Source organism: Polypterus senegalus, chromosome 8 (genome assembly GCF_016835505.1).
Source record: "Polypterus senegalus isolate Bchr_013 chromosome 8, ASM1683550v1, whole genome shotgun sequence".
In the NCBI taxonomy this organism is placed as follows: Eukaryota; Metazoa; Chordata; class Cladistia; order Polypteriformes; family Polypteridae; genus Polypterus; species Polypterus senegalus.
The window spans coordinates 172,174,242-172,195,024 of NC_053161.1; the positions used below are offsets into that span (position 1 = coordinate 172,174,242).

Below are 20,783 nucleotides of genomic sequence, written 5' to 3' on the forward strand. Positions count from 1 at the left end.
ACAAAATTTAGAAAAAGGGGCCCCGGTTTTTTGCCTTCATCTAAGGCATAAATCAAAATTAAAAGGGGAACAATCTCCCCGTCTTTTGGGGCGGGTAAAACCCTATATGCCCATTCGGGGCCCTTTAACACCCACCCCCGGGGAAATTTTTTAAAAAAAATCCCGTGGGTTCAGGGTTTCCAAAACCCTTGCATAAAAAAAGTTGCCCCGGGAACCCACAGTGCAAAGAAAAAGGGCCTTTTAAACAAAAAAAAGCCACTTTTACTGGGGAGGGTCTTTAAAAAAAGGGGTGTAAAAAAGGAAATGCCGGGAGGGAAAACTATTCAATTTTTTTTGGTTGGGGGCCCCTTTTGACCAAAGGACAAAAACAACAATTTTTTTAAACCCCCGTTCGAATGCTTTTTTGGGATGGGGTTGCTCTTTCATCAGTTCAGTTAAAAGGCCCCAATTTAGAAAAAATTTTTCTTCTGAAAAATTTTGTCCCCTCCAACTATTTTTCAAAAAGACCCCCATTTTAAAAAATAATAAAATTTTATCACACACTAAATCCCCTAGGGAAGGACTATAAAAAATCCCAAAAAAAAGGCTTTATAAGAAACCATTTGGGTTAAAAGGGGATCAAAAAGGGCCCAAAAATTGCAGTTTAAGGCCCGTATTTAAAAGAAAGGGAGACATTCCATTTTAAAAAGAACGGGCTCCCTTCCCTTGGCTTGTTGGGTTTTTAAAAGGGAGTTTGGGGTAAAAAGCCTTTCCCCTTTTTTTTTTGGGAAAATTTAATCAAAAACCCCAAAGCATTTCCAGAAATTTTGTTTCCTTTTTTTTTTCATTCAAAAAAATAAGGTTCACCCCCATTTAATTAGTTTTTTTTCGTTTTTAAGTGTAACTTTTTTAACGGTTTGAATTGGCATTAATGGAAATTTTTGAATTATCTCCTATTTTTTATTTTAATTTTTTTAATCTATACTTTAAATTTTAAAATTAAATAATAAAAATTTTAAAAAGCAAAAACCCTTTGGGGGATATAAAAAAAAAAAGAAAAAATTTTTTCTAAAAATTTTTTAAAAAAAAATTTGTTAAAGGGTTCTTTTTTTTACCATGGTATTTTTGGTTTTAAATGACCAATGTTTGTAGAAAACCCTTTAAATAAAGTAAAAACCATTGGGAACTTTTAAATTAAGCTTGGGTTCTGGATAATCCGGTTTAAAATTTTTTGGGTTTTTTAAAAGGGGGGGGATTTTTTTTTGGTTGAGGACATTTTTGGATTTACGGGGCAACCAAATTTAATAAAAATCCCGTTTTTGGTTTTAAAAAAAATTTAAAAATCAAAATGCCCCCCCTAAAGAACCTTTAACTAAAGTTTAAGGCGGGGGTTTTTTGAAATTAAAATTTTTGGGCCCTTTTTTTCACTTTAAAGGCAAGAACTTATGGGCCTAATCCATGGAAAAAAGGGGAAGGGTTCATTTATTTCTGGGTAACCCCTTTTAGTTTTATCTCCGTACCCCTTAGTATAGAATGTCCCCTCCAATCCTTTAAAACCCAATTTTTTCCCCAACAAAGTCCCTAAAATTTGGGCCTGCGATTAACAAAAAAAAAAGGTTTTTAAAAAAACCCCGGAAATCGTTTTTTTCCCTGTAATTTTCCCAAAAGGGAAGGGGGTTAATGAAAAAAAATTTTTTAAAAAATTTAAAACACCCAAAAACAAATTTTTAAAAAAAAAAACCCAGGGGTTTTTCTTTTTTCTTTAGCCCCCGGCCCCAACAGGAAATTTTGGGCCGGGGGAGGGGGGTCTTATAAGGACCCAAAATTGGGGATGCCCCTCGGGCAGGGGGTTTTAATTCTTTGGACAGGGCGTTGGGGCCTGTCCTTTCTTGAAATGGGCCCAAGTCAAAAACTTTGAAAATTTGATTGGCGCCGCGGTGTAACCACGGCTTTTAAGACTGCTAAAAACCCCTTAAAGGGTTTTTTTTTTGGGGGGCCTGGGGGGGACAGTTTGCTTAGGGGGGGGAAACGGGGTTTTTTTTTGGATTTTTTGGCGGGGGCGGGTTTGGGTTGCCCCGGCGAAATTAGGAAAGGGAGGGCGTAACCCCCACCGCCTTCTTCAATCCCCCAAAACGTCCCAAAAAGCTTGCCAAAATACCTAATTTTAACTTAGTTACTTCAAACCGATATTGCCTTATTAAATTCCTTCCCCCCGGACCCCCAAAATTAATGTCCCCAAAAAACGGTTTTTTTTTTCCTTTTTTTTTTTTTAAACCCCCTCCCTATGGACAATCCAAACCTTCCTTTCCTTATTTTTTTCTTTTTTTTCCTTTTTTTCTTCTTTCTTTTTTTTACCGCCCCTTTAGGGTTTATTTACCGTTTTTGGGGGGAACCCCAAAATTGGAATGGATGGGTGTGTTGGTTTTGGGGGGAAACCCCCCCGTGGGGTTTCCCCTGGGGGGAAACTTTTCCCCCCGTTTTTCCCCCCAAAACCCGGGGTTTTTTTTGCCCTCCCTTTAACGGCCTGGGGGGGGGCCCCTTTTGGGGCCAGGGTCCCCCCACGGGTCCAAAATTCAGGGGCCCCCTTTCCAACCCCCCTTTTTTCTGGGGGAAAAACCCCCCTTTCCTCTTGGGGGGGAGGGAATTCCCCGCAGGGTCGCCCGGGGGGGTCCCTAAAGGGGTGGGGCCCAAAAAACTTCGACCCTCTCCACCCCCCCGGTTGGGGGACCAAAAACCCTTTTTTCAACCCTTATCACCGTTACGCATAGAATTTCAAAATGAAACCTGCTTAACTTTTGTAAGTAAGCTGTAAGCAATAAGCCTGCCAAATTTCAGCCTTCTACCTACATGGGAAGTTGGAGAATTAGTGAGTGAGTGTGAGTGAGTGAGTCAGTGAGGGCGTTGCCTTTTATTAGTATAGATGAGGCACTTCACTTCCTCCGTGACTGTTCTTTTACTCCTTAAATACTGAAAGAATGTCTGACTGCAATATTTCTCTTTAACTCTTTAACTGTCTTTTAGAGACCCTCATAACTTTCCTAATGGTTGCTCTCAAATGTATTACTGTCAGCATTGGGGTTATTCATCTTAAATTGCTTATTCATATGTTCTTTTTTTCTCTTTTGCAGCTTCTTTTTTACCTACTCTAGAGATTTTATTAATTACTTTGAATCCATCCTGCATCATATGTAAAATGTTTAACTTCTTTCTGCTAATAAATCACAGTTACTTTTGTCTATTTATTGCACTGACTTGCTGGCAAAAATCCAAAGTCTGGAGTAAGACTGGAGTAACACCTGCTGTTGCATGAACCACAAATCAAAAAAAAAAACAAAACACAGTTGTAAATAGAAAAAAAAATGTTAAAATCTATTAAACTGCTTCACTGCTCCTTAAAAGCTACCAAAAAGAAAAAAAAATCCTTTGGAGCAAAAGTCATATTTAATGCATCCTCACACAGAAGTAGCACAGACTAGCACAGACTACACAGCCTTTTTCACTTTATGATATAAGAATGATATCAGCATGTCAGTCTAAGTTGTATCAGCAATCCAACGCTTCAATGTGTAATCCAAAGGTTTGACATTTCATCCAGATACTTCTGAAAGGATGTCACAAGAACCTTAGAAGAACTGAAGAGATGTGTAAAGCTGCCAAATGTGAAAAAGATGTCCGTCAAGGCATAGAAAGCCATACTGTCTACAAAAATGGAGGAAACTCACTACTGGAAATAGGAAACCCACAAAGATCACAGCATGAAAGCAGAGGTGAATAGGAACTCAGACAGGCAGAGCAAAGGGCCAACAGAAATCTCCCGGACTTGAGAAAGTCTCTGTCCATGTGGAGAAAAGCATAAGAATGTTGTTTATAGAAGGACAACACCAAGGAGATCAATGCAATCTAGCAAAACCATCACTGCACATCTTAAAACATGTAAAAGGTCATCATGATGTTCCAGAACAGACAAAGCTCTGCGAATGAATGAGACAAAAGTTGAAGTCTTTGGTCAAAACATGCAACACTATGTTTGGAGGTAAGACAAAAGTGCACATCGATACTAAAGACTCAAGGTGAAGGGAGCATCATGGTTTGGCCTGCTTGTTTCTTCATGGCCTGGAACACTTGACACGATCAATAGTCACTGAATTGAAAATTATATCAAGAAATCGGAAAGTAGAAGCTTAACAAAAGTTGAGTGATGACACGGGACAATGAGCCCAAACACAGGAGGAAATCAAAAAGAGAAAGAGTTAAACATACGGTAACTGGTGTTCTGTAATTGCCAATAAGAGACATGTGATGCTGTGATCTGACACAAAGAGATCTGATCAGAAAAGAGCTCTTAGGGCTGAAGGAACTGAAAACGTTTTGAATGAAGGAATTGGTTAAAATTCATTGCTGATCAGTAACTATAAAAAGTTATGTAGAGGTCATTACTGTTAAAGAAGGGTCAACCAGTCTGTAAAGATAGGAGGGTCACAGAGTGTATTGTGAATGTTTAAACGATGTGTTCAGGACTGACAAGAAGCCGTCCAATTGTCTGTGTGTTATTACAGTAGTTTAGGACAACTGTGGCTGTCTGTAATGAGAGCTTAGTTAAAAATCGGACTACATTGTTAACAGGAATTAATATGGATACTCAGAAAATTCCAGAGGGATCACTACCTTTGTCTTGCTCTTGGACATTTGTATAGCACTCTTTATCAAGGACATTTTGAGGACTTTTGCATAAAGTCACTAAAATGGAAGAATAGAAAATTGCAAATCCTTACATTACAATAGATGAAATCTCACACTAAATTTAAACACACAATAAAATGAGTATTTTCACTCTATTTCTAAGTTTCTCATAAAAATCACAAGACCCAACCTTTCAAGCTCATAAACTCCAACCCTAAATCTTAGACATTTTTATTTTACACTTACCTTTTCCAGATTTCTTTGTAGCTTGTCTCTTATTTTTCTGAGACCTAACAGATGTAGTTTCCCCATTCCTCTTCAGTTCAGACTCTAAGGATTCAGACTTCACATTGATAGATGGCTCTGGAGATGAACAGTGTCTGCTTTGAGAAGAGTCTAACCTGGTTACCACTCCATCTTGACATCCATCATGAAGGTTGTCTTCTTTTGCACTGTCCAGATTTGTATGGTTAAGCGTCTCAATACTGACAGATGTCTCTTCAGCTTCTTCTTTAATGCCCACTGCCTGCAGTTCACTCTTCTCCTCCTTGATGCTCAGACTTTCCTGTTTAAGGTACATGGACTCCCACTGATGGTCCTCCTCCTTAATATTTACAGTTTTCTCCATGATATTTGCGTCCACATCACTGGTCTCCTGTTTCACATCCATTGAGATGTTCCAGTAAACAGCAGCTTTTTCTTTTTCTCTGTAAAAAGAACAGGAATCAACATCATTAAATCTTCATCACTTATGTCTAAAGACACTTGAATATCATTTTAGAAAATGCTCTATTTTATGGTTTATGTAAAGTTAGACAGTTCATAGCATGCTGACAGTAACTCATTGCTCTTCATTTCAAATTATCAGATGTGAAACAATCTTGGGAGTGGAGTGAAGGTTCAAGAGACTCTGAAACAAGAAGACCATTTGACACAATTGTGGGTCAGCAGTATTCACTACTTGAATTAAACATACAGTGATGCTGGGGTCTCAGAATTGTCTTATCAGTTTATGTTGATGAAGGTTTATACAAGTAGGGGGCACAGGACTGTGTTAAGAAACAGAAACGTCAGGAGGGAGAAGATGAAAGAGGAACTTAACTTTGCTGAAATGAGCGGCTGCAACAGGAGAAGACAAGAAAGCGAAATGAGGGGTTTGTTAGCTTAGGCTGACAGATGTAACTGATGGTGCGTAACTTCTATTTTTGTCAGTTGGCAATTCATTAAAAGCTATCAGTCCCCTCTTTACCCACTGAATCAATCATAACTTTTGATTGTGTTATTGGATTTAATAAAACCACCTTGTTCTCACTAAAAGCTTTTAAAGTGCATTGTTCTGTTAAACCAGTAGTTCTCAACCTGTGGGGTGCGAAGATGTGAAAAAAAGAAAACAAGAATCAAAAATGTGAAAAATACATCTATTGAAACCAAAACAAATTAACTTAAACTACATTCTGATACTAGAAAAATATAGAGTTAGATATATGTTGATAAAAGTTAACTAGGTATAATAAAACATGCATCTATGATATATCATTAATTTAAAAAGAACAAATTGGTATTAGTGGGCTCCTTTCCAAAAAAATGCTGGGGGACGCAATTAAAACTGTTATGAAAACTCAGGTCGCAAATACTTAAAGGTTGAGAAACGCTGTGTTAAACTGTGACCATCACTTCTGCATTAGTAAGCTCCTTAAGCTCCTTAAACGCACCACCTTAATAGGGACGGATGTGTGTCGTTTTTAAAGTAAAAAGTGTTTTAACTCTACAAGAAAGGGCAAAGCGGGCTCTCTTCCGTTAGGAGGCCGTGTTCCTTCAGTGTGGGAAGTGCCAACATTCACACCTGCTATGACTTTATGATGAGCAGTGTGATTTTCTACATTGCGGCGTGCTGAGCTGTGTACATCACGTCAAGAGAGGCCGACTGAATGAACAGGCTAATTAAAAAGGGCAAGATCAGTTATGGGACACACCCTGGACCCTCTGGAGTTCGTAGCCGAGGAGAGAATTAAAACAAAACTGAGTGCCTTTATGAATAATGCTGCACATCCTGTCTCTGACACACTAAAATGGAGTTCTTTCATATCATTCCACATAAGTGTTTCAAGAAACACTATGGGGGTTCCTTTATACCAACAGCAATATGTCTGCATAATGTCTCACGCTGACTGTGACAGGCAATTCAGAATGTTCCTTTCTTTTTAGTGTTCTTGCTTCATAATCATTCTGGTGTGTGTTCAAAATGAAGTGTGTATGTATCTTTATTTATCTACCTATATTTTATTTTTTTTAAAAGAACATCTGTAAAACGCCAAAAATCAACCTTGTGAAAAAATAAAGTTCTACCAATACCATTCTATCTATTGCTAATCACTGGATTTGCTTAATCTGTTTGTTTAAATTGGTGCACAAGTCTAATATTTTTGGGTACAAGTTCAGAAGAGTGAGTTTGATACAACACGTGTGTCACTTGAGCCAGTTAGTGAGGAAGGTCGTGGTGGTCAGCTTAATAATTAGGGAGTTTGGTCGCAGGTGGACACACAGGTGACATCGCCAAGTGGAGGTGAGACTTGTGCTGGTATTCCTTAAGAGGGCAGCATTTAGTGTGTGAGGGGATTACTGTGCTGTGTGAAAGACACCCACCGTGTGGACTGACTGATGGGGCAGGAGAGGTAAACATTTGAGATAGATATATACACACACACACACACACACACACATACAGTCCCTGACAAAAGTCTTGTCGCTTGTGTACAAATTGACCTGAAGTGCAACTAAAATATATTTCTAATCAAGATTTTGTTACAAGAAATGGGTCATTTTAATCCCATCAGCTTTTGTAATAATGTTTCAGTGCAAAACGAAACTGACAAAAAGTATTCTAATATTCACAGCTTGGTAAAGCCCATTGAGTCAATTTTTGGCAGGACATAAGTGTTGTCGCCTTCTCATATGAGCTTCACCTGTGACTAATAATGGATCAATTAGGTCTCAGGTGTGTATAAAAACAACCCCAGTACAGTAGACCTTCACATCAACTGCAACTAGACCTCTGTAAACATGCCCAAGATTCACCCCGAGACTAAAGTGTTGATTATCAAGAGGCTGAAGACCAAATCCACTGCTGATGTGGCAAACGCCTTCAATGTGTCTCAGCGTCAAGTTCAGAGGATAAAAAAAAGATTTGAAGAGTCTGGAGACGTTTTTGACAAGCCCAGGTCAGGAAGACCCCGCAAGACAACGGCTCGAGAGGACCGTTTGTTGGCTCGAAAATCCAAGGCCAGCCCATTTTCCGCTGCAGCAGAGCTCCACGAGACCTGGTCAACTGAAGTCCCTGTGTCAACCAGAACAGTTTGTTGGATTATGTCTCGAAATGGCCTCCATGATCGAATCAGTGCCCATAAGCCAGCACTAAACAAAAGACAATTGAAAAACGTGTGGCATTTGCCAAGGCCCACAGCCTGCTAAAAGGATGGACGCTGGAAAAGTGGCAGAAGGTGGATTTTTCAGATGAATTCTCTGTTGAATTACACCAGAGTCACCGCAAATATTGCAGGAGACCTACTGGAACCCGCATGGAGCCGAGATTTACCCAGAAAACAGTAAAGTTTGGTGGAGGTCTGGGGTTACATACATACATACACATATTTATATATATATATATATATATACACACAGTACAGGCCAAAAGTTTGGACACATCTCCTCATTCAATGTGTTTTCTTTATTTTCATGACCATTTACAGCACTCCATCACTCTTCATCTTGGTCAAATAGCCCTTACACAGCCTGGAGGTGTGTTTTGGGGTCATTGTCCTGTTGAAAAATAAATAATCGTCCAACTAACCTGACTTCTGCACAACACAACTGCTGATCCCAAACCCCATTGAAAAAGCAAGAAATTCCACTAAATAACCCTGATAAGGCACACCTGTGAAGTGAAAATCATTTCAGGTGACTACCTGTTGAAGCTCATCGAGAGAATGCCAAGTGTGCAAAGCAGTAATCAGAGCAAAGGGTGGCTATTTTGAAGAAACTAGAATATAAAACATGTTTTCAGTTATTTCACCTTTTTTTGTTAAGTATATAACTCCACATGTGTTCCTTCATAGTTTTGATGCCTTCAGTGAGAAACTACCAATGTAAATGGTCATGAAAATAAAGAAAACACATAGAATGAGGAGGTGTGTCCAAACTTTTGGCCTGTACTGTACATACACATACATATACATATATATTTGTTCTATCTTGGAGTTTGCTAAAAGACACCTGAAGGACTCTGAGATGGTGAAAAATAAGATTCTCTGGTCTGATGAGACCAAGATAGAACTTTTTGGCCTTAATTCTAAGCGGTATGTGTGGAGACAACCAGGCACTGCTCAGCACTTGTCCAATACAGTCCCCACAGTGAAGCATGGCGGTGGCAGCATCATGCTGTGGGGGTGTTTTTCAGCTGCAGGGACAGGACGACTGGTTGCAATCGAGGGAAAGATGAATGCGGCCAAGTTCAGGGATATCCTGGACAAAAACCTTCTCCAGAGTGCTAAGGACCTCAGACTGGGCCAAAGGTTTACCTTCCAACAAGACAATGACCCTAAGCACACAGCTAAAATAACGAAGGAGTGGCTTCACAACAACTCTGTGACTGTTCTTGAATGGCCCAGCCAGAGCCCGAACTTAAACCCAATTGAGCATCTCTGGAGAGACCTAAAAATGGCTGTCCAACAACGTTTACCATCCATCCTGACAGAACTGGAGAGGATCTGCAAGAAGGAATGGCAGAGGATCCCCAAATCCAGGTGTGAAAAACTTGTTACATCTAACCGAAACGGTATTATTTGACCTCTTATTTATTGTTCTACATAGGTAATGTATTTTCTGGTTAATTCTTAACACTGTGATTTATTTAGCGATGTTTGATTTCCTAAGTCCTGTTTTATTTCAGGATTTCCGCTATCGCATACTGAAAAGTAGTGGAAAAGGCGGCCATTCATTTACGCGGTTTTCTTTAAACAGCCCACCCCCCCGAGCTTGTGCCGACGTCCCCGGAGTCGCGCGCGCAAACCACTTGGAAGCGAGGGGGAGGGGTTGGTGTGCTCTGACTAACCCGTTGGTGGCCCCACACACAGGCGTAGTGATCGTAAACGGGTATAAAACTACTGCTTTTTTCCGATTCCGGCAGCAACATTTCCATTGTTGTCCGCCGATTTGTGCTACCGCGACAGTGGTTAAAATTTAAGACCAGTATAACCTGTGTCCACGGAGAAATCCGCTGGTACAGGTCCGCCTGTTGTGTCATCAGCTACGGAGGATCGGTTCAGAAATTCACCGTGGCGGTCCTCCCTGATCCTCCACACCCGGTGATACTAGGGCGGGACTGGTCTGAAATTATAAGCTGTAAAACACATACCACTCCTGGCGTTAACTTGATCCTAGTTATTGACGGGGACGAGCCGTCTCAAGCTGCCTCCACGCCGTGTAACCAGCCGGGAGAAAAAGAGATACGAAGCGCCCCCCCACCGTGACGTTACAACTCCCGGAAATCACGCCCCTTGGAGTCGGCGCAGACGCTCTCTCCCTTTTGCGGTTTCAATTTAGAGAGACGCCGGCTTCTTTTAAAAGGGCGCAATGGAATGACGATTCCCTGAAGTTTGCCAACAATGCAGTGGTCCTAGTCAACGGCCAGCGCACTGACCAGTCGATGCCACAGTGTCCTCACTTTATGTTAAAAAATGACCTTCTGTATCGCGTAGCTGGGCATGAAGGGCTGGAGAGACCATAGACATATATAGACAGACGCCGTATTCACTGTGTGGCCCAGTCGACACGATACGTCAGTGCGTCAGCCATATTGCGAGTGGCAAAAGTGCCATTTAAACTAATACCGGTAGACGTGGAAACCGGGTTTTCTGATGAAAAAACAATCACGTTTAAAACAGTATCGTTTACATACAACAGATTTTGGCGAATCGTTCACATGCAATTATTTATATCCATTTATACACTAAATGACCATTTTTAAACAATAATAATTTATTATTATTTTTATTTAAATAATTCCTCCCATATAAGTAACATTTCTAGACTTTGTCCTGTTACGCAACACAGTACTGAATTATTGCTTAATGCCCGAGTCACCTCACGTATAGATTACTGCAATTGTAGTGAAGAATTAAGTTGGTTCGGGTTAAATTACAACCACTGCACACATCCGGTAAGGGATGGATGAAGATGTCCAAATTCTATTTATTAATTTACAATACAATACAATACAGTTTATTTTTGTATAGCCCAAAATCACACAGGAAGTGCCGCAATGGGCTTTAACAGGCCCTGCCTCTTGACAGCCCCCCAGCCTTGACTCTCTTAGAAGACAAGGAAAAACTCCCAAAAAACCTTGTAGGGAAAATGGAAGAAACCTCGGGAAAGGCAGTTCAAAGAGAGACCCCTTTCCAGGTAGGTTGGGCGTGCAGTGGGTGTCAAAAGAAGGGGGTCAATACAACACAATACACAGAACCGAACAAATCCTTAATACAGCATAATAATAAAAATCTTAGAAGTAAGGAGCAGAATTTAATGGTAGATGATATCACATAATAAGTTTTGGATATTATTAGAGTCCTGGAGACTTCATCCATCAAGCTGCCTCCCCATTCGGCCATTCCATGGCTGAAACGTTGCTCCGATGAAAGGACCCCTCTTTCCCATGATTCCTGTGATCCTCCATCAGGCATGACTTTACCATAGGCAGGCAAACAACTTGGCAGGTGGGCCGTGGCACCAATTGCCACATTTGGGTACCGAGAACAGAAACAGAATAGGTGAGGGTTAGTATTCAAATATGATTATCATGTTACTTATGTTATAGTGCTAATGACTAACAACAGAGATGCAGTCTGTACAGTTAATCAGCAGCTCTAGTCAGGATATGCTAAACTGAAGTAGTGAGTCTTCAGCCGGGATTTAAAGGCTGAGACTGAAGGGGCATCTCTTATAGAAGCAGGAAGACCATTCCACAGTTTAGGGGCCCTGTAACTAAAAGCTCGCCCTCCCACTGTTATTTTATCAATCCTGGGAATCCTAAGCAGACCGGCATCTTGAGATCTTAATGCGCTCTGGTTTGTAAGTCATGATAAGTTCAGACAAGTAAGCCGGACCTTGGCCATTTAATGCTTTATATGTTAAAAGGAGGATTTTGAAATCAGCCCTAAACTTAACCGGGAGCCAGTGTAAGGATTTAAGAACTGGAGTTATGTGTTCATATTTTCTTGTTCTTGTAATAATTCTTGCAGCCGCATTTTGGATTAACTGGAGGCTGCATAAAGAACAGTTTGAACAGCCAGTGAACACCGCATTGCAGTAGTCAATCCTACTAGAGATAAATGCATGAATTAATTTCTCAGAATCCTGCTTATTTAGAAAGCGCCTTAATTTCCTAACATTTCTACCAAACTTATACAAATGTGAAGATATGGTCTAGATAAAATAAGAAACATAAATTAGCTATCCCATTTTCTTTCTCTTTAGTTTGTCAATGTTAACATTAGTCATTAATAGTGCTTTATTTATCCAGTAGATGGCGTACTACACTCAAGATAGCATCAGTATCGGAAATTACTAGAACATTAAACCATAAAGCATTTACTCAAATTAAATAAGTCATTATTATTAACATATACACATATTGTACATGAGGAAACGATAATACAGCAATTCCATAACAAACAATATGTGTGAAACACCATATAGCGTCTATTCAAACTTTAGCTTCCTCAAACGTCTATATTTAGAAACTGTACTAAAATATATACATATATCCAAATTACGAATTTAAACACATAAACAATATATTTCAAGGAATAACAATTAAATTCCACTTACTTTATAATTATGCAAACTTTCACATTTAAACGAAGCCCCTACTATACTGCTCAGACGCTACCAAACTGATCTATAATATTCAAAGTGAAGCCCTGTCCAACTCAGCACAGGGCAATCACAATAACTAATAAATCAAGGTGGAAGACAACTAATTAAAGGGATACAACACATAAAAAATATATTGCCTTTTCAACAGAAATGCTATTCTATCTGGAATCCCACAAAAACGTATCCATCGTTTACAGCTTATTCAAAATTCTGCTGCCAGGATAATAACCTGCTGTTCTAAATCCACTGCACATATTACACCTGTTCTCTCTCAACTTCACTGGCTCCCTGTTAACTACAGAATACAATACTAAATACCGCTCTTAACGTTTAAACCTCTCCACAGCCTCACTGATCTCCTACAGACTTACACTCCTCTCGCTCACTCAGATCCTCATCCACAGCTCCACTTTATGTACCACACATCAGACTCCATGTTATGGGAGCTCAAGCGTCTCTCATAGAGCTCCTCAACTCAGGAATACTCTTCCCTTTCATATGCGTCACCTCCATTCAATAACATATTTTAAAACTGCCCTTAAAACATATCTTTTCAAACTGGTATACCAATTGTGAATTTTGCACTGTTACTGACAGTTATCTTTGTTTGTTTGCTAATTATTTCTTTTTGATTTATCATTCTCTTGCTTTAATTTTACTAATGTTTAATTTTATTGTAAGGTTACCTTGACTGCTAAGATTGCAAAACAGAATTTTCTAATGGTCAAATATAACCAAAACAATTCTTCAGCCTTACCTATGAAATGTAATCCCCCAGGAAATGGTTTAGAGCGTACAGCGGTTTGTACAATCCCAAGCAGCACTTGCGTGAGGCATCTTTATCTGTTACTTCACTCCACAGCAGTGCCACTCGCAATATGGCGGCAACGTTGACGTATGATGCTGCTGGACATGCGGTGTCTAGTAATTCTATGTCTATGGGAGAGACGGCAACTGCTAATCCTGCGGACCTTGCGGCTGCTAGTCTGTGAGTTAGCACAAGCCAATCTCCTAGGTGGCCATTTGGACAACAAGAAAACCCTGGAGCGGATCAAGCTCTGCTTCTACTGGCCGGGAATCAATGAGGAGGTTCGTCACTATTGCACTTCCTGCCCGGAGTGTCAATTGCAACAAATTCCTAGGAAGGGCCATGCTCCTCTCATTCCATTCCCCTGAATGATGTTCCCTTCCAAAGAATTGGGGTAGATTTAGTTGGGCCTCTAGAGCCCTCAGCCCGAGGACACAAGTACATTTTAGTCCTCGTGGATTATACTGCTAAATACCCGGAAGCTGTTCTGTTGCGCTCAGCCACTTCCAAAGCCATCGCACAGGAATTACTAGGGGTCTTTGTGCAGGTTGGCATTCCCAAGGAAGTCTTGATGGACCAGGGGACGCCTTTTACCTCGGAAATGTTCAAGAAGACTGCCAAGTTACTAAAAATAAAGCATTTAAAGACCACGGTATATCATCCTCAAACCAACGGTTTGGTAGAGAGGTTCAATCAAACTCTCAAACAAATGCTACGTAAGGTGGTCAGCGAGGATGGAAGGAACTGGAATTTGCTCCTCCCCCTTGTCCGTTTTGCCTTTCAGGAAGTCATATAAGCATCCACGGGGTTCTCCCCTTTTGAATTATTGTATGGGCAACAATGCCGAGGCACATTAGATATCTTAAAAGGATGGCAAGAAGAGGCTTTTCCCTCTACAAATATATTGGAATATATTGTGCAATTACAAAAGAGATTTGGTAAAATTTGGCCCCTCCTTAAGTCACATGGAAGAGGCTCAAGCAGCAAAGGTCTGAGTTTACAACCGTGTCACGTCTCTCTGTTAGTTCCGCCCAGAAGATCATGTTATGGTCTTAGTACCTACCTCCCACTCTAAGTTGCTTGCCTTTTGGCAAGGTCCCTACGAAGTTAAGGAGACGAAAGGACTCGTCAACTATTTGGTGAGTCAACCCAATCGTTGGCCAAGGGTGCAGGTTTATCATGTAAACCTGCTAAAACTGTGGAAGGACAGGGATCCCGATTCCTCCTCCGGTAAGCCCCACTCACACGGCTACCCTTAACTTCAGTGTGGATTTAAGTCCCAGACAACGATGGGAGCTGGAAACCGTTATCCTGTCTGTCCTGGAGGTAGTGAGTGAAAACCCTGGAAGAACCTCTCTGGTTGAGCACGACATTGTGACAGAACCCAGGGTTATATTCCCAAAAACGTCTGTATCGTCTTCCTGAGGCAAAAAGGGCTGAAGTAGAGCTTGAGATCAAACACATGCTGGAACTAGGTGTAATCAAGCAAAGTCATAGTCCCTGGTCCAGTTCCATTGTATTGGTCGCTAAGCCTGACGGGAGTTGGAGGTTTTGCAATGACCTCCGTCGGCTTAATTAAGTCTCCCAATTTGACACTTATCCAATACCACAAGTGGATGACCTCCTTGAGAGGCTTGGGCAGGCTCAATATTTGAGCACACTGGAAATGACGAAGGGGTATTAGCAAGTTCCTTTAACGGACTCCGCGAAAGTGAAGACTGCGTTTAGCAACGCTAGTGTACAATGGCAATATTGTGTCCTTCCATTTGGGTTACACGAGGCTCCAGCAACATTCAAGTTTCTGGTGGACAAAGTGCTCAGCCCTCATAAGTCATACAGTGCTACCTATCTGGATGACATGGTCGTCTATTCTAGCATGTAGATGGAAAACCTACAACAGGTAAAAGTGGTAATGCGGACACAGGGTGAGGCCGGGCTTCAGATTAATCACAAGAAATGTTTCTTTGGATTGAGCGAAGCCAAGTATTTAGGCTACCTGGTGGGTCTGGGTACGGTGAAGCCTCAGTGCTCCAAAGATGATGCCATTTTGAAATGGTCCCGTCTGCGAACCAAGCAGCAGGTCCAAGCCTTTCTCGGGTTAGTGGGGCACTACCTCTGGTTTGTCCCTGGTTCTTGGAGAGAGCGGCACCCTTGACTGATTTGACAAAGAGGGCCCCAAACATTGTGGTATGGACTAAGAAGACAACTGCAGCATTAAGTGACTTGAAGCAGGCCCTTACATCTGCACCTATTTTGAGAGCACCTAACTTTTCTTTACCTTTCATCCTCCAGATGGACACTTCAGATACAGGCCTGGGGGCTGTGCTGAGCCTAAGTGTCAATGGTGTGGAACACCCTATCATGTTCCTGAGCTAAAGAATGTTGGACCGGGAGACCAGGTATGCGGTGGTGGAGAGAGAGGCTTTGCCGGTTAAATGGGCGATTACTCAGCTGAGGTACTACCTGCTGGGCCGGGAATTCACCCTTGTCACGGACCATGCACCTTTACAGTGCACAAGGAGTCGAATCCGCGGGTCACCAGGTGGTTTCTTGAACTCAAACCATACAAGTTTTCGCTTGTTCATTGGGGACTGTTTCCTGAAGAGGCATTAGCTTTCTTGGAAATGTGTTCTTTTGAAATTGCGGCATATTAAGTAACTAAACAATATAGTAATATAACAGAAAAGGCGATATCCCTCCCATTGTGATTACGGCGGTACAAGAATCACATGAGAAAAAATATACTTTAGCTTACATTTACTGACGGTTAAAGCAGTTACAGACGGGAGGCATATGACAGACTTTATCCAGGTGGGAATCTGGATCAACACAGTCAGCCATTTCTCGCCCCCACGCTGGGAGGTTTTTCGGAACTTTGCCGACTCGTGCCTCAAAGGGTCTGGCTGTTGTCCAAGCCTTTTATACTGTTCTTCTTCAACTTGCTGGTCCTCTCTGTCTCCAAACAAGGGCAGGAAATGGCTGAACTCCTCCTCCACAAAATACAGAAATATCATAGTGCTTACATGCCGGATCTCATTCTCCGAACAAGGAAAGAAGACTTTGTACTGACAGAGGACAGAAATACTCTTCTGTGTTTCAGCTGACAATACAATCCTCCAGATGTCTTTGGGTAACTAATCCAATGCTTGGTTGGCAGTTCTAACTGCTGAGCTATTGTGTGCCGAACTTAGCATGCACATATGAATAAATCCATACCAGTGCGCATAGAGACAGTGACATTAATATTAAAGAAAAATGTAGTATAACAGGGACCCTTCACACTAACTCTGATGCCCCTTCTCAGGTTCACGACCTCTTGGTCATGATCGCCCGACCCAACGGGTCTGTGCTTGGCTTGTCCCCACGTGCACATGGGATGCAGCTAAAGGGCTTGAGTAAGGGCAAATCCGAGTCATACTGGGATGTGGCAGAGCCAACTGACTTTCTCCCTTGCCTGCAGACCATTCACGGGTGATCCCACCTGGCCCTCTTGGTGTCACTTCCGGGACCGAGCCTATGGAAGGAGACCTTGCCAGCTCCGATTCCTGTGATGTCACATCTGGGCTCAAACCTATGGCTGAAGACCTTCATGAGCCAGACCCCTTTAATCTCACTTCCTGTCTTCCCCTTTAAAAGCCTCCACCTTTTCCTTATTCCCTCAGTTCTGTTTTGGACTGTTCTGTGCACATCAGTGCTGTATTCATTTGAGAAACTTTACAGCCAGGGAATCAATTATACTGGTGGCTGCCCCAAACCGTTCTATGAGTCTGAGTCAAGTTTGTGACAACAAACATACATACATATATAACTGAACTTATATTGTAGAAAAATAACAAACTACTGTCCAGTGTGCATAAATGTGTGTTTTCATTTCTGATTGCTGTACAGCACACCCCTTTCAGGACAAATCACAATCAATTTTTTCAGCCAAGCAGCGCTTTACAACCATCCAGCATGACAGTGTGAGCCTTCATTGTTATAGATGATCACTTCATTGAAGTATCATTTGAATTACAGTTTAGTATAACAGATGACTTACTTAAATTCTATTGTGGAAATACACACGCCATTTAAATTATATACTGAATTGCTAAGGTTTATAGTGTCCGTTTTTGAAAGTCATAATTTTTTTTCATTCTTGTTATTATGCATTATAATTTCTCTGTGTTGCATATTATTAGTCACTACTCACGGGTCTCGCTTCATTGAGATTCTGTCTCTTATGCTGTATATGAAAACATTTCAAAGGGAGAGTTTATTGAATTGACTAACCCAGCCACAGGGGATGCACAAATTAGTGTGTTTCTTCACACCGGTCCCAAGCCTGGATAAATGGGGACGGTTACATCAGGAAGGGCATCCGGTGTAAAAGTTTGCCAAATCAATATGTGGACAACAATAAGATGATCCGCTGTGGTGACCCCTAATGGGAGCAGACGAAAGAAGAAGTAGTTTATTGAACTGACGCTAACTGACTTATTGTCTACTTAAAATGATTTAATTTTTGTGAAATTGACAATAATCATAAGATCAAAAATAAAGGAGGCTGTGAGTTTGTGTGGAAGTGGATCAGTGGCTTCAGATGGGAGTGGGGTGTCGTTGTTGTATCGCTATTTATAAGTGGAGTGTGCGCTGTGAGAAGAGCCGATATGAAGTACAAAAGTGCATCCTGTCAACCTTGGATTATGTATCAAGGTTTAAGATTTAAAACAGAGCTGAGGCTATTACAGAAGTAAGGCTGTTTTAAGGTATGGATTGAATATTTGCTACTCTTGTACTAAACAGATGGCACAGACTGCTAGTACCCTTTTGTATTATCGTGACGCAAATCGGATTTTTATTTTTAACATTAGCGACCCAAAGGGGACATTAACATTAGGGACCTTTAGACAACTTTAAGGTTAGTATTTGTGGTTGAGGTAGGTCAGTCTAATAATTTAAACTCCAAAAATTAAACAACCAGGACACCTCCCCCACGGTGCCCAACAGCAGAATTGGTAGGAACTGCCGTCCATTTAGTACACAAGTACCAAATATTTTATTGAGTTATTTTCAATATGTTATGCATTGCAATAGGGTGCAGCTGAAAATACTGCAAAAACTGTTTTAAAATGTTACTGATGTGGTAGCAAGCTGCTTTGTTTCAGTGGCAGGTTTGGACATTTAATTACATTAATGCATTTTAAAAGTTATTGTACATTTCCAAATAAAAGTTTTTGTTTAATTTTGCACATTTTTAATATCATAATAATCCCTCAAATGTCCACACAATAATGACCTTGTTTTCTATGTGTTTTCAGGGTGCGGTATCTAGGATGTCTTAGTACTGTAAATTCTGTTCCGATATTTTGAGCTCCAGAACACAATTATTTACACATTATAGACTGCAGCACAGTCATTTCTCAAGAGTCGGCCCACTGCCATGCCTGTATGTCCACATTTCAGACACAATGCTTTGAAAACTCATTGGTCAGGAAATAATGAACACCACAGTTATACACACAATGAGTGTGCAGTACTGTCACTTAACTCTCAAGTGCCTGAGTGAACAGATCATTGAACAAATAAAGATGACTAACAGACATCAACCTGTGATGCCCACCATCCTGTCCAGCCCACCAGTGAAAGAGACCCTGGACTTCTGGCCTGCATTGCACATTGAGTCTGAGGTGAAGTGTTTCATCTGTTGTTTCACTGATTTTCTTTTATTTTTATGTCCCATTCTATGTAAATAATATTTATCTTGTACACATATATAGTGCCGTAACTGTTTCGAAGGCTGTTCAATTTGAGTAAAGTGCTAAATCACTGGCTGCTTGTCTCTTTACTGTATGTCATGTGCATTTTCTGGCCCACAGAATGCATCAGATATTTCAGGGTTACAGCTTTGATCACACCTTGATTTGTAGCTACTAATGGTGGAATATTTCAGTTATCTCACGGTTTGGATCACAACACAGGGCTTGTCGTTTTGGTTTAGTCACCATATTTTGGATGCCATTTGAAAGAAAAACCAACACTACCTAATTGTTATTGTGTTTACTTTGTTATACTTTCAACTGAGACAATCTTAACTGGTTTTTATTTTATGCCATAATGTATACGATAAACTCCAATTCTAACTACAATTTTGTTCTCTTTATGAATTACATGATAGACACACACAACGTACTACTGTTCTCCAAGCACTTCCTGTGTTTCTGTGACAGGACTCTGGATTCTTGAAAACAAGGACGATTGGTAATAAACTTCTATCACATCTTCTAGACATTAAATGTTCTGCTTGTGATTGTGTATTCTTTCCAGTTATTGATTGTGAGAGGGTTGCATTTTCATTTTTCTCACGATATTGATAAGGTAAAGCTTATGAATGCACCTCTGGCTCTTGTGACGGCCATCAGTGACAACACCAACAGTCCAATTCCCTGCCAGTCTAAAAAAGGCTTTGTTGTTATTGAAAATGAAGTTGTAATTACCCTTCTTAGATCTGTCGACGCCTTTGTGGTTATCTTCAGTCTCACACTCACACACTACATCTTAGTTATACCAAATGGGCTTACAAACACTTCTGAATTCTTTCAAAACATTCTGCTTGGTTTGGAAGATGGCAAACTGTCACCACGACTGTAGACTCTCAAGAATGAAATGATGGTGTATATGTAGAAACTTATCAAAGAAAGTGTGAAAAAAAATACAATATCAATAAATAAGTATTAATGTGGGGCAGCCCGGTGGCACAGTGGGTATTGCTGCTGTCGCGCGGTAAGAACAACGGAGTTCACTTCACGGGTCCTCCCTACGTGGAGTTTGCGTGTTCTCCCCGTGTCTGCGTGGGTTTCCTCCCACAGTCCAAAGACCTTCAGGTCAGGTGTACTGGCGATCCTAAATTGTCCCTAGTGTGTGCTTGGTGTGTGTGTGTGCCCTGTGGTGGGCTGGCACCCCGCCCAGGGTTTGTTTCCTGCCTTGTGCCCTGTGTTGGCTGGGATTGGCTCCAGCAGACCCCCGTGACCCTGTATTCAGATTCAGCGGGTTAGAAAATGGATGGATGGATGGATGGATTATAAACAACTTAAAATTTCAGAAGATATAAAAATTAAAACCAAACAAAGCCACTGTAATCACAGAGAAAAAGCCATTTTAAACAGATGGGTTTTAAGTTTACATTTGAAGGTTGAATATGATTTGATATTTCTAAGATCAGTAGGTAGCGAGTTCCAGAACAGCTGAATGCTCCGCTCCCCATGGTGGTTAGACGGGCGAGAGGGATGGTCAGATGGATGGAGGAAGAGGATCTAAGGTTACGAGGGAAGAGGAACATGAAGAAGGTTGGACAGATATGGAGGGGCAAGGTTAGGAATGGCCTTAAATGTTAAAAGCAGAATTTTAA

General features: G+C 41.0%; 1 protein-coding gene across 1 annotated transcript in view; it reads right to left on the reverse strand.

The window, feature by feature from the left end:
• The window catches only part of LOC120534703 (zinc finger protein 420-like), a 144,820-nt gene that overhangs the window by 6,714 nt on the left and 117,323 nt on the right, over positions 1-20,783 (reverse strand). The window contains 1 exon segment of the mRNA XM_039762290.1: positions 4,906-5,366. Coding sequence (XP_039618224.1) covers positions 4,906-5,366 — 461 coding nt within the window.